The sequence below is a fragment of the Bombus pyrosoma genome, linkage group LG5 (assembly GCF_014825855.1).
Source record: "Bombus pyrosoma isolate SC7728 linkage group LG5, ASM1482585v1, whole genome shotgun sequence".
NCBI classification, from domain to species: domain Eukaryota; kingdom Metazoa; phylum Arthropoda; class Insecta; order Hymenoptera; family Apidae; genus Bombus; species Bombus pyrosoma.
The window spans coordinates 5,993,953-6,008,781 of NC_057774.1; the positions used below are offsets into that span (position 1 = coordinate 5,993,953).

Genomic DNA, 14,829 nt, shown 5'->3' on the forward strand with positions numbered 1-14,829 from the left:
CCCCTATTTTACTACGTTAGTCAATGTTACTTCAAAAATATTAGAAAATCTAAAAAGTGACTGAGTTATGGCTAGATAAATTAATCATTTTATTGAAATTAATTTTTTCATTGTAAAATTGTTAAGATAAATTCATGAGATATATCATACGTATTATAAGTGACATCGAATTTATGTCAAATCTATTCTGTATTTATTCAATGATTCTAACCACTACCATAGAGAATCAATAACTTCGCGTGTGGTATGAAAATGGTAAGAGTGTCAGATAATTCCCAAAACATGAAAAAGAAGTGAATATCAGGTCTACTCTGTCCTTAGTTAATGCTGTCGCTGTCAGTCACTGTCGTCGTCACTGACCACGACCACTGAGGAGTGGCTGTAACGTGTGAAGTATGGCGCCACGCCGTGTGTTTTTAAGTCCCGGTTTTTCATATCTTTGACCCGTTGACAAAATGTATTCGCGCTAAGAATACTTTTTGGTGTCATTTAATTAACAACGAACGTCCATTTGTATTTAGTTTTATATAAGAAGGTATTTTTTTCTTCTCTTAACGTTACCTTATGTGGGGTTAAGATACCTTTCATTGTTCGAAACTTAGTGTCAATCGTGTTTTTATTCTGTATATGTTACGTTACGTACATGTTACGTGCATCTTTATTATGTTACTGTATATGTGAATGTTAAATAAATACAATAGAACTCCATTTGTTAAGTGAAATTTTAGTTAATGACTGATTAACTGAATTTTTGTTGGTTGAATTTATTTATTTGACTTTGCACACCAATTACATGAACGGAGAAGAGTAAATAGTGGGTTTCATTGTTGAGCTGCTATTATATGAACTATAATCGTATAAACTGTTTATCCCCTGACAAGTTTTATACAGGTGAATGGAGTTTTATTGTACTCGGATGGAACAGCTGAATTGTCGACAACGTGGCAGTTCATCGTAAACAATATGTTTCATTTAGGAAGTCAGTTTCTGACATTATTAATATATGTGACGAATAGATAAGTGAGAGTATCGTTAATCAGCTGTATGTTGGTCCATGTATTGCCGACATATTTTTAATTTTATCGTGTGAATATTTTTGTTGAAGTGCAAAATTTGGTTGTATTTCGGTTTATAGAACATGAAATTATTGACTTTCTTTGTATATTATGATAGTTTTCGACGCCTAGAATTAAAAGATACTAGTTTTAATTTCAGGAATCTAGCGGTCCCAAAGTTACGTATACGTAAAGTTGAGCGTTTTAACATATTTTAAGTACGAGTTACTTTGACGCCATATTTACTTCTATCCATGATCCGTCCAATCATTGGAGTCGCTGGCTGTATACAAATGCACGTGGGTGACAGCCATTTTGCGGTGGGATTTTGAATCGTGAGTCTTGAATTAGGTTTGAATAATACAATAATAATATTCGGCGAAGTTCAGTTTATCGTTCATCTATGCAGGCCAATCAAATGATGGATAAAATGGTGACATACTAACCTGTAAAATATGCTAAAAATGCTCAGTTTCATATATATATAAATGTTGCACCACTGGATTTCTAAAGTTAAGACCTGCATTTTTGATTTCTATGTGTGGAAAACTATCAGATGTTAAAAAGAAAGTCAATAATTTTATGTTCCCTAAAACCAAAGTTAAGCTTAAGATTTTTTGTTTAAATGTTTCTGTTAAGATATAAATACAATTAATTAGGAAAAGGTTCATTTGAAAAAACATTTTTTCGAAAAGTATAATACAAAAGTTCATTTTATTAAAAAATGATTTTTTCTATTTTTAGGATAAGCTTCATTACTGCAAACAAGCTTGTACCAGAGAAAATGCTTCCACTTTCGCACAAAGATTCAAAGAATCTTGGCAGCAGGATAAAGGAGAAGCTGTTGGGATGGAAACGTTTAATATTCTCTGATAAAAATACCAGGAATTTATTTTTATTTCTTTTATTGAATTTATCCTTTGCCTGTGTTGAATTAATGTATGGAATATGGACAAACAGTTTGGGTTTAATATCAGACAGTTTCCACATGTTCTTTGATTGCACTGGTTTATTATTTGGCTTGGCTGCATCGGTTATTACAAAGTGGAGAGCAAACGAACGATACTCCTATGGCTATGTTAGAGCAGAAGTTCTGGGAGGATTTGTTAATGCTCTGCTTCTGTTCTTTATTGCTCTCTTCATTATGTCAGAAGCTGTGGAAAGAGCCATTGAGCCTCCAGAGATAAAACACGAAAGACTTCTGGTTGTGTCCATTATGGGATTAATAGTTAATTTAGTAGGAATGTATGTATTCCATCATGGTCATGGACACAGCCATGGAATGGGACATGGTCCCACTCATTCTCATGGAAGTCATGCACATTCTCACTCGAATCATAGCCACAGTCACGATCATCACGATGTTGAAATCGATCCATCGTTCAGTGGTACAAATTCTCAAATCATGAAAGGAGTTTTTTTGCATATCTTAGCAGACACTCTTGGATCTGTGGGTGTAATTATATCAGCAGTGCTGATGCGCTTGTTTGGCTGGTTTATAGCTGACCCAATTTGTTCCATGCTGATCTCAGTATTGATAGTTTTAAGTGTGCTTTCCCTGATGAAAGATTCATGGGAAATACTGATGCAAAGGCAACCAGCTGCATTGGACCACATTTTACCACAGTGTTATAACAAGGTGACTCAATTAGCTGGGGTATATAGTGTGCAAGATCCACATTTCTGGACACTGTGCTCAGATGTGTACGTCGGGTGCTTGAAATTGGAAGTTGCCAGAACAGTAGAGCCTAAATACGTTGTAGCACACACACAAATGATTTTCCAAGCAGCTGGAGTAAGGCATCTAACTGTTCAGTTAGATTATGCACCTATGTGATCTATGAAAAGCATGCATGTCATAAAGTGTTCTTACAAGTGCTCCAAGACTGTATCTATTTGTGGAGTTTGTCAAAAGCAAGCAAGAAATATTGCACTCATGCAAAATATTCTTGCCATTTTAAAATTATGCAGATATCTTGTTTTAAGCAACAGTGAATATCATCTTGGGTTACAGATTATTTAAAAAGTTTGTCGAAGTTAAAAGAAAAGAAAAAGAAAGAATAATAAAATTTCGCCACTCAGGATATCGATATTACTCTTAAGGAGACGCCAATTTTGTAAAATCAGCGCATTTGATTACTTGCATCCATCACGAACGAAAATCATTGACTTCATTTCTTTATAATTCTGTTGTAAATATAGATATTCGTTCATCCATAAATGCTAACAATGTACTTTTCCATCAAGTTGCCACTTATCTCTGTTTACAAGAATTTTAACTCTGTACTATCTATCGACCAAAAATCGCACGTCATGTTTTGTATTATCTACCGAAGTTTTTATATTAGGATGCATTTAAATGCATTTTGGAAGATCAAAGCTGCATTAAATTACATTTTTTTATCTTTACAGGGCTAATTTAAGCCATACCTGTAAAAATGTTTCTACGTCGTCTTTGCATTGATTTGTATAGAATTACTATTCACGGTAAAGTTTAAACATCATGGTCAATTGTGCGCAAATATAAGAACAGAAAAAAAGATCATATTCGCACATAATTACGGTGGCCATAACCATATACAGACAGCTACAGACAGCTAGTCACTACTATACAGGAAGTGTGAAATATATCTTATATAAATATAACTTTACAAAGTGTAATATAAATCGATATTCTTATGTCTAAACGAAGTTGTGCTTTCCTTATAATTTATCATATTTTTCGACATATTATCCGCGTTAAGTAGATTCATCCCATTCGTATTAAATATTTACGAATAGTTAACGTGCATAGTCAGTATATTTATATTGATGAAACATCATTTCTATAAATATCCCATAGACAAATTGCGAATAATATCAAAATACCTATAGCAATAGGAAGTTTCTTAAACGTTGAAAATGAAATTTTCTTCGTACATTTCATTTAATCGCCTACAATTGAAACGAAATGAAGCATCTTCATTTAGAAAGTTTCATATACCATATTTCGCATTCACGAAAAGCGTTAGCCATTTATTTTCATTAATGTTGTAATACGTCTTTGGAAAAGTGATTATTAAATTAGAATTAACGAGAGATTTGTAAGCATAAATTTTAAACATGACCAGGACATTCCATTATAGTCAAGGTATATTATTTGTATACTTGAGATTGTGATGATGTAAGCCAAAATATAGATACTGATAAAATGGAATGGAACCTCATAGAAATTAATAAGAATACTTAGTAAGAACGTAGAGGGGAATTTTTCTATCGAGTTTCTGTATTATACTGAAACGAACGCATTATTTGCAGCACTATTCGATGAAACTACCACGACGAGCTATGTAATTTCTGAAATGAAAGCCAACGTTGTTACGTTTTATTAACACAATTGTATAAACGAAAAATTTAGAAGAGAATATCTTCGACATGGGCAAAGTGTAAATAATAAAGAAAAATACTTTGATCTGTCTCGTTTACGATCCTTTTACTAGCAGAATCTTTTTGTATAAAATAGAGAACATCTTAATTTAACATAATTGAGGCCGTTAGAAATACCCATGAACAAGAGATATGGTGATTTCTATATAGGGAATAACGTTTCTAAGAAATTTTCAAACACATATTACATTTATTTGAAGGATATGTATACACATATAAATACATAAATATTTATAATAAAATCGCTGAAGCTGATTCCACACGATAAAACGATCTTGAATGCATTGGACAACGTGCGCGCGTATGGTGTCAGCTTCAGTGTCCCGCCGTTTGAATTAGTTTATTCCTTAAAACGGTCTCGCAAAATTTAACAGATCGTACCTTCGATAAGGATGCTTTCGTGTCTCGTGCGGTGTTTTATGTACATAGCAAACTATCAAAAATGAAAAACTGTATGGAACTCTCGTCCCTGCGAGGCTATACCTGGCTATCTAAAATGGACGATAAAAGGGAATCAAAAACTTCGGTTTCCTCGCTAACGGTACGAAAAATCGAGCGAACACCGTGGAACTGCTTTTCATGTAAAGCTGAACTGAATCCGATCGAACTTACTCGTTGATCTGTTTCACGTTAAACTCGTTTTTTTTTTCTTGCTTTTTATTATTATTGTTATTATTATTTTGTCGAAGGTATATGGCAGTATCGTGTTCTTTCCATAGTTTCTGCTCGGTATTGGCAAAGAGATGGCAGAAAATCACACGTTGCGTTCTAGTTCGGCGATCGGTGGATAAAAATCGTCGTATCGCGCTTATCCTAAAAAATAACGAACTCGTGATATAATAACGATAATCGCGAATTAAACTCTACGTTATGATTTGGCAGTTGTGTGTTTTTACTCGCAGAGATATATATTTTCTTGTTGTATTCTTTCTCGTTCTTCGTTTCCTTATTTTTATACAATAATAATAGCCATCGTTTTCTATTTAGCGTGTAATCGCATAATTCGAAATCCGAGGACGCCTCTTTCTCACTGGATACGTATTTTCTTTCTACCCGCTACTATAGAATATAATTTATAAAATTTCTTCAAGTCTCCAACAACGCGCCATCCGGTAAAGCCATTTCACTCTTGGATCGTCGATTGCAATTCAATCGATCGTAACATTTAATAATCGTGATCAGAATATACTAATAATCGTAGGAATAATAATAGTAATCGTAATAATGGCAATAATAATAATAATATATTACTCTGAATCATATTTTACAGTCCATCTAACAACAACGAACGTATCTAGTTGCAACAGCCTCTTTTTTATATCTTTTTTTTATTATTTGTTTTTAAATATTCTCTCGATAGTACGTATGCGTGTGTGTATACGTGTTGGTCTCGCGATAAATTTTTATCTCGTTTCCTTCTTCCACCCTTTTCCATTTCCTTACTCTCTCTCTCTCTCTCTCCCTCCCTCCCTCAAAAGAATACACTCTATCTCTTTTAAAACAAAGATCCTATCTCTACGATCTCGACATTTTTCTGCGTTTAACGGAGTATCTAGAATAACATTCGAGCGAACAATGCTATGATCTATGATCTATGCCGTTAGGAAAGTGATGATGCGCAGAAAAGGAAATCACAGTAAGACGAAAATCCACAAAGTGTCGGCTTCATTTCATTCTTCCCTCGTTCTCCATTTATTTCCTCCGTTGTATGAGTAGTCTTTTTATTCTACATGCCTCTTATGGCTAACATCGTCGATCTCGTATCTTCCTAAAACTACGCGCTTATATTCTCATCCTAGACATCCCCTTAGCCTCTCAATTTCTTCGATATCCGTTTCACCGGATCGCTCATGGATACTCAAGAATCACGCGCAATCAATATCTCTCCTTTCTACTTCGTACGTTTCCATTTTCTATACTTCGTTCATCTACAATCAAATTCCAATCGTTATTTTTCTATGGCCACGTTCTTCCGTGGCCAGACAATTAAGAAGCTTCCGTATCGTTGATAACCAAGGGTGTTCCGACAATTCTTCACTTTTTCTTGCTCTTGCTGCTCTTCTGCACCTTCGTGATCTTCAATCTACAGTTGGATCCACCGGTGTACACGACTTCCGCCCTTCCTCCTTCTTCTATCGCGGCAACCAAGGCCTTCACGGACTTTACGTGCACGTCTTTGGCGCTGATCTCCAACGAAGTTCCTGGGAACCGATCTCTTACGCATTTCCCGATACTGGAAGCCTGGGTCTCAGTCAAATCCACTCCGTCCAGGCAGAGCCAAGTCAAGTATTGAAGATGAGTCAGGATCGTCTGCACGAACACGTGCTCCATCTGCACCTTCTTCGCGCTGTCGGTCACGATCAATCCGTTCGCCTTTAGGAAGCTCAGGTTGCACAGTTTCAGGTATTTCGCGATCTGTCTCATCGTCTTCTCGCTGTCCTCCAAGGTAACTCGCCAGAAATTGATCCTCAAGGACTGTAGGTTCCTAAAGTGAGAGGAGAGGCAGGCGAAGAATTGCTGCAAGATCTTGTCGTCGATGAAGAGCAGAGATCCGCTGCTGCCTCCTATAGTGGATTTGTCCAACGAGAGGTCCAGCTCGCTGAGAGCGGTGAAGCCTGCGAGGAATGGCAATAGAAGGGGCCCTCGTAGCGCCAGACGATCGTTCACTGTCACCTGGAATCAGAAATAATGCTGTGCACCGTTTTGTTCACGACAATTCTCGTTCCTCTCTTTTTCGGTCTCTTTACAAGAGAAGACCGGGGCTGTCGAATAACGAAGACGAATGGGAATTTCGAGGGTCGTTGAACGAATTCTGATCAGTCGATTCTCATCGTAGGGTGAAAAAAGGAAGGAAAAATTTGGAGGAGCCGCCTCGAGGAAACGTCGTCTTCCGTGTGTCTACTTTTTCAAGATTTACGTAACGAATCGAAGAACGCAATATCGATCGTCGTAGTTGGCTTTACGACGTAACAGAATAGCCGAGACCAGTTCCCGGAGCAGCACGAATAATGTAGCGCGGTCAGGATGACCGCTGGCCAAACCACAAACGAATCATCGTCGGCCTCGAATTACGAATCGGCTGGTTCCACTGGACACGAGCGTCTCGAATGTGACGTTTCGCGTCGAATCCTCTGGCAACTCGATACGTCGGCTAGAATTCTCAGTTGAACGTAACGCGTCGTTACCCTCTTGTTCTGGTACACGCGATACGAGTATTAACACCGGAGTACCTCGAAGCACTTTGAGAATAACCGAGAGGAACAGCAGTTGCTTTCAGGTCATCCTTACAATGAGATATCGTAGTCTGCATTTCGATACGGTCCAATTAACCTCTCTATTTATGGCACAAAGCGAGAGAGGCCACTCGAAAGAGAAGATTCCTCGAGAAGAGAGAACCATCTCTCATTTCGAACGTCTAACCATCGGGGAATCAGTTTCGTCGACTCGTTAAAGACGGCCGATGATCTAATTCGTAGTTGCGAACTACGCGCAGAAGTCAGAAGTCCGAGCTGGATCCTTTTCATTACCCTGCGGGATGGTGGCCTGGAAAAGAGGATTACTTACTTGAAAACCGGCCAGCCTGAGGAATACAATCGCGGGGCAAGCAGGAGGCGGCGCGGCTCTCAGGAGTTCGGCCCCGGCGTCGTCCCGACGCCCTAATCTCGCCAAAGGACCCTCGTGGACGGCCAGATGTAGTCGGGCGTTGCAAAGACTTAGCTCGCGGACGCTCGTATATCTTAGCAGCTCAGAAAAAACTGCTAGGCTGTCGGATTCCTGCAACATCGATCGTATCTCTCATTTTCTTCATATCCTTCGGTTTGACAGTCCAAACGAAAAATTGAACTTCTATTTAAATGTTCTATTCAGATTGCTCAATCCGAAGAATCGAAGCTAAAGTCAGAGTCGAGACTAGGCTTCGCTATGATTACAATTTATCTTTGCCGAATCGTATCTATAATTCCAAACGACGTACGTGACACGACATCGTAAGACAAAGGGGTAATATCAATGGAATGTGGGAAATTTGCTCGCGATTCGCCCGAAGACTCTTTGATCCACCGATAGACAGCGGTTTCCATTATTAACGTAGGATGCTGAACGACGTTAGACGAGAAAGTGGTTTGTCTAAGAGCGTCGCGACGCCGAAATCGCTTGCGGTATTACGTAACCTCGGCAATAAGACGGGAACAAAGCGACGTGTGCAGACACGATGGCTTGCGAGATTACAGGATCGCGCGGGTTCGTCGCGCGGCGCAAGATGAAGCTCCGACGATAATACGAAAGTTAACAAGCTACGACTAATCTTCAAATCGGGTTTGCGATCGCGTCGCGTTGCTATTCGTCGTGTTACCAGTCGTTTGCTTCGGATAGCACGTACAATATGATCAACGAAAGATTGCAACGCGAAACACGAGACACCCTAGGGGCACGAGTGAAACGCGGAAGTGTAAAATCTCCAGTGTAACGATCTTCGTCGCTGTCGAGGACGTACGCGTGGGAAGTACATCCGGCTTTTCAAGATTCATATCGGAACGCGCCGTCTGGAAATAGCGTGACCCAATTAGACGACACAGTTTCGAACAGAGACGTCGTTAAGCTGCGCGAAACGACGTGCTGCATCAGATTGATTTGGAAATCGAACCTCTTCGGTTCGAACGGCCACGTTCTACTTTGCCACGGTTGTTCTCAATGTCGCGATAGAAAACTACGCGTGGAACGGAGCGTGTACCCTATATTCTGGCGCGCTGGCGATGATCCCTCGGGGAATCTCGCGTGGCTTGTGAAAAGCCAGCACGAAAGCAGCGAACAGCGTGGGAGCTTTGAGGGGAAATTACGTTTCGAATGGAGAGGAATCGTAGAACGATTGAAAGAACCAATATTTTATGGGAGATTTCGGGTCGAGAGTGGAGTTTGTTCGTTGTTTGGACGCGGTTCAATGGGGCTGAACGAATCGATACAGAAGAATATTTCATGAGAGTTAGTATGCCGCCTGAAATACTACGTACTCGTAGACGAGCTACGGTTTAAAAATGTTTACTCGATAATCGGCGCAACAAGTGTCGCTCGGTATTTTAATCGACCGCTTTTATTTCATCGGCCTTGCACCGAAATTAATCCGAAATTACCATCTACGGTGGTAAAAAAAATTGTGTCTTTATCCTTTACCACGAAACGTATTAACGGGAACGTTGGGTGCTTCCCGTTTCACGTCTCTTCGTTTTCTTGCGAAACGTTTTTGTAGTCTTGTGGTCGCTTTATTTGGTCGAATTACTCGATCGTTTTATTTCGTTCAAGGTTTCTCCGGGTTTAAGGCTGTTAAAATACACAAGAAACGTGAATTCGTACGTCTTTTGGAATTCTTCCGTCTCGCGCTCGATTCCAGAGGCATTCAGCTCTTTTTCCGCGCGAAATAATTTCACCGACAGATCGCGTGATTTACGAAGGTAGTTTTCGTGAGGAACGTTCGCTCGGCTTGAATAATGCTGGGAAAATTGGCCGAAATTACGACCAGCGCAGACCAACTGCCGGGAGAACGCGATTACACCTTGCTTCTCGGCCAATATAACGAACCTCCGCTACTTGTCGACACGCCGGAGAATTTTCTTCGTTAAGTACTTGCTAACGAAACAGGAATCCCTCAAGAACCAGTGGAAGCGATTAAACCGACTAAATTCTACGAATTTCCAACGTTTAAGCTTCTAAAAGACTCTTGTTCGGAATATATGGAAAACAAACGTCCAGAGATCAAAGTACAAAAGGCTTCCGGTCCACGAATTTAAAAACCGTCGAAATACCTTGAAACACAAAGTCACGAAGTAATCTCCTTCGCGTAGCGGAGCGAATCACTTCTCGTTTGCTTCGTACTTGGCATTATTAATATTCGACGGCTGTTTTGCGCGCTTTCGACGAGAAGTTGCGACTACCGAACACGGCCCGCGATCTCGTTCCGTCGGTGCAACTTTTGTCACGGACGTCATCGTGAAAATCACAACGAAAACGTTGGAGCCCGGGGGACGCGTTCATCGTGGAGAACGATGGTCGACGAGGTCGTGTTCGAAAATTGTTTTTCGTCCGCGGCATCGTTGATACCGTGCCATACATAAAACGCCGACGGTCCGGTCGAGTACGATGAAAAATACCAGAGTGGCCGCATAAATTCAATGAATCGGCTGCCGTGGCACGATTCTTTTTAAATGGAAATCATCCCGGATCGTGACAGGCCGAACAATAATGTCGCGGCGCACAGAGATGACAGAAGAGAATAGAGAGGAACGCTAGAGGGAGAAAGAGAGAGGACTTGAACGAGCTGCATTGTTTATAATCACCCTCGTGCGTTAAATTAAATCTGGCCGGGTTCGTTCCGCTTCATTGTTTCCGCGCGTGATATCATCCATCCACCGGTAGGATTTTACGGTTGTACAATTTATCCTGGATATTCTGCGAATTACGCGCTTCCCGAGATTCCCGCCCACATTTCATCCACGATCACCCCCTGTGCACGTTGCTGCGCACAGTTTACCCTCGTTACCAATGCGATTAAACGGCAGCGTTGCGCTATCGGTCCGCCGATAAACTCATTCGAAAACTGAGGACAGGGACGAGAAATCTAGGACGTTGGTTTTTATCGGCTGCAATTTCAAGACAAACTCGAGCTTGCCGTAGTTGCACGCTTTTATCTCTTCTGACGAGCGACGTTTGTCGAATATGAATATCGATTTGTACTCGATGTCGTAAAGTAAACCAAAGTCGCAGAAAGATAAGCCGCGAGGGTTGTTACGATTGATCTCCCGCCATGTTTTTCTCAGACGAGCTGTTCCCGTTACCGGGCAAATTCTCACGTTGTTTTGAATAAACGTTTCACAGGATCGCTTTGCATAATGGAACGAAGAGGAGCGAGATACGTCAGACGCGGCGGCATTTCCATGGAGATTTTCAACGAGCCCCATAGACGCTGGTCAGGATCGTGGAAAAGAATGTTGGAACGGAGGGAGTCGCGCTAGAATGGGATGCCGCGTAATTTATCGCGGGCAATATTACCGGCGACGTTGAGCGGTCTGGAAAACCTCGGGGCCCCTGCACACTCGTATTTTATGGCGTCTGAGAATCCCATATTTCGACTATACTCTTTATCTGGGTGAATTTAAACGAATTGTTTCTGGATCGAGTTGTTGCACGAGTTGAATGCAGCGAAATATCAGAAATTTCACGATGCCGTGATTCGATCAAAATTTAAGAACGATAGAGCACGAATGACATGGAAATTAGAAAATCAACAAGAATGTACTTGTCATCTTCCTCTTCTGTGATCTCCATTTGTAGAGAAATTTAACGTTGCTTTACTTATGTATCTCTCTTTACTTTAGCAACTCCAACTTGGAAACTTTGGAAAGTCGTAGAATGCGTGAAATATTCCGCAGTTGATTAACATTGGATTAGCGTGACCGACGCTGCGTATAAGGAAAAGGTTATAAATCATCCAAGCTCGGACCGCGTCACAGGTGGATAATAAATAAGAAGATGTTTGAGCGAGCGTTTCCGAGTAATGGCCAGGTCGTTCCACTCGGCCGGCAATGATCGATTTGTCCACTTAATGCGCCATTTCTCCTGTATTCTATTTCCCGGGGAAATTGGTTACGGAACGATGTAGCTGCGTCGGATGATGCAGCGATGCCAGTTTGCTGGCGAGTTTTGCCGGCAGATTTAAGTAAATTGAATCACACGGACGAGCGAACGGCAGCATTTTTAATAATGGAGAATCCATTTGGTCGCGTCGCGAATATATGTCTTGTTTGTCCGTCGAGTATTTTGCCTCGATATCGTTCGCTTTATTTCGCCAAAGGCGAAATCTCGTTCGTGTCTTCTTGCTTTTAAATAAATCACATTTTTCGTGATCGCGTCGAGACGCTTCGAGCGTTTCCAACGTCCGTACACCCCCGTGTGTGTTTGGACACGTACAGAAATTGATTTCAATACATTTTGTCTTCGAGGTATCAAAGACCTTGAGCCGATCGCTCCGATTCGTTTGTTCCACGCAATCATTAGTGGCCTTTCCGACGTGCAATTTGAATAAATTTGTCGCGAGGACGTTGTATTCGGAATAAAGAAGTAGCGGCTACGAACGTAAATCTCGCAGGGAACAACACGTCGCACGTTTCCTGCGGATAAACTCGTCTTATCGACGAGATGAATTTATCCTCGTTTTCTTCGTATCAATCCGGTTGCAGCCCAGGTTTGGATCCGCAAATTTATCGTGAAATACGAATAGAAGCGAATGTCAAATCCTAGACACCGCAAGATGTCTCGAGAAAGGACAAAGAAGCAATGAGAAGTCGAACGAGTAATCCCGAATTTTACGGTAATTCCGCGGTTGGTCTCTTTCAAATTCTTCTTCTCTTATGCTTCTTTTACGAGCTTCGTGTCATGTATGTGTGATACATATGTAGGTTCATCGTATTCCATACAGTATAGTGGTATAGATGGTTTTTACGATTGGTCATATCGCCATTCGAAATTTTCTACTTTTTCTCCCTCCATTTGCTCGTTCGACTTTTCACGATAAGAAGAGGACAGGAATCTCGGCTTTTTTACTTTCCTTCTCCTTCTTCTTTTGGTTTTACTATTGCGGCTTCTGGTACGCCTGCGACAAATAGAATGGCGGATGGCATTTTATAGGAGAAGACGGAAGGCAACGAAGAAAAGGAACAAAGGGAGCTCACGGTGGTTGAGTCTCGAATCGGTAGTAGAAACAGGCTTTAATGCTCAGTCAGTAGAAAAGGAGCGTCCCCTACCAGACGTCGCGTCGATCGGATAATTCCTACAAAGGGAACTTTACAGCGTATAATTCTTTCAGTCGTCTGACCAGATGGCCAAAGGCAGCTCGTGAATTTCATTATTGACGCAACCTGCGTAATGATAGGTTTCCAATTAAAGCGGAAAAGTTACTACGAGACTGAGTGAAACGACTCGGTGTTTCGTCAGTCCGCTGACAGCTGAGCTTTTCGTACAGTCAACATTATCGTCTATCGCGCGGCAAACATTCCGGTATCTTTGAGTCTGCGGTAAAAATGGAACGAATGTTCGTCGAATTCTTGTTCTATTTTAAACGTGGTGAATGTGGGTGTCGCGTTCCAGCGAGCTTCTACTTAAACGTTGCTTTCAGCGAGAACAACGAGTTCGTGTTTGAGGTGAACGTGATAAAATAGGTCATTCTGTATTATTCATGAAGACGTTTGAGACGGTCGAGGTACTTGGAAACATTAACTGCTTGCTAATTAGGGGAACGCGCTGCGCCCACAACTATCGACGATGAGCTCGTAAGCCATTTCCATCTTCACGTACGCTCGCATTAGTTAACGAAGTTCCAACCGAGGCTAAAGCAAACAGAATCCATTGTAAGTCGACGACGTGACGTTCTACGACGCGAGGCAACGACAAAAAGATCAACGATATTTCGCGTCGATGCGACGGCTTAGCTCTCTCTCCTTTCTGAAGAGGATCGAACTTCTCTTTCCACGTTGACTCCTCCCATAGCAATTAGTATGCGGACTAAACAATACCCAAGTCACTTATCCTTTATCTTCTCTACTTTCCTCGGTCGGCCGGTATCGCTGATAATTAATTACCCACTTTAGGATAATCCTCCGGCGCACCTGCTAGGATTATCTCGCGGTCGTGTTCTCTTTCGCCTCTGCCGCTTTTCGGTTGTCTTGTCCCTTTCGCGAGCCACTACTCCTACTCGTAGCAGAGACAATGGCTCGTCGCCAACAATGGCTTAGGCGGAGATAGAACCCCGGGAGAAGGTTAAGAGGTTCAATGGAAGGAACCGAGAGAGAAGTATTTATGTTATATACTCGGCAGATATATGTACACACATAGAAGGGATACCAAGTCGACTAGGTGCGACTAGATGAAGCGTTTTATGAAGCGAAAAGCGGAAAGGACGAAGACAAGGAGCAAGTTTCGCTCTTAATTGACGACCGCTTCTAATTAAACTTACCACTGCAACGCGCACGCTTCGTCTCAAGTAGAACGATCGACGTCCATCTCCGTGGAAGCATGGTGAAAGTAATTGCCATCGAAGACACCTGTTGTCGTGCCGAATTCGATGCATCACGTTTCTTATTGTTGAAACTTGCCAACGTTATTTCATCGGTTCAGGCTGATCGTTGCCGAATAATTCAGAGGGAACGAAGAAACGGCAATGGACGATGAAATTGCAGTAATCGACGTACAATTGCTGCGCGTGGCCAGTGGTTCTGGACGTTAATCAAAGCGCGGTGTGAAAATAATGCGCATCAGGGACACCTGTCGGTCGGTTCCCCGACCGCTAGCCGGTCGTTTCGAAATC

At 41.4% G+C, this 14,829-nt stretch overlaps 2 protein-coding genes across 9 annotated transcripts in view; one reads left to right on the forward strand and one right to left on the reverse strand.

Annotated features, from left to right (window-relative positions):
- Nucleotides 1-30: 30 nt before the first annotated feature.
- On the forward strand, nt 31-4,506 carry LOC122567806 (zinc transporter 7). 3 transcript variants are annotated; one of them, XM_043726832.1, is made up of 3 exons: nt 31-255; nt 322-535; nt 1,800-4,506. In XM_043726832.1, exon 3 carries the CDS (start codon nt 1,840-1,842, stop codon nt 2,890-2,892), a length of 1,053 nt encoding a protein of 350 aa, XP_043582767.1. In that variant the 5' UTR covers nt 31-255; nt 322-535; nt 1,800-1,839; the 3' UTR covers nt 2,893-4,506. The 3 variants fall into 3 exon arrangements, with proteins under 3 accessions (XP_043582767.1, XP_043582768.1, XP_043582769.1); XM_043726833.1 differs by adding an exon at nt 1,216-1,390 and having other exon boundaries at nt 144-535; XM_043726834.1 differs by lacking the exons at nt 31-255; nt 322-535 and adding an exon at nt 557-891.
- Nucleotides 4,507-4,651: 145 nt separating this feature from the next.
- LOC122567787 overlaps nt 4,652-14,829 on the reverse strand; it is a 164,715-nt gene continuing 154,537 nt past the window's right edge. For all 6 annotated transcript variants that reach the window (XM_043726776.1, XM_043726777.1, XM_043726772.1 and 3 more), the window contains exons 11-12: nt 8,046-8,255; nt 4,652-7,154 (exon numbers count right to left, since the gene is read on the reverse strand). In XM_043726776.1, coding sequence (XP_043582711.1) covers nt 6,516-7,154; nt 8,046-8,255 — 849 coding nt within the window. In that variant the 3' untranslated portion in view covers nt 4,652-6,515. The remainder of the gene's footprint in view (nt 7,155-8,045; nt 8,256-14,829) is intronic.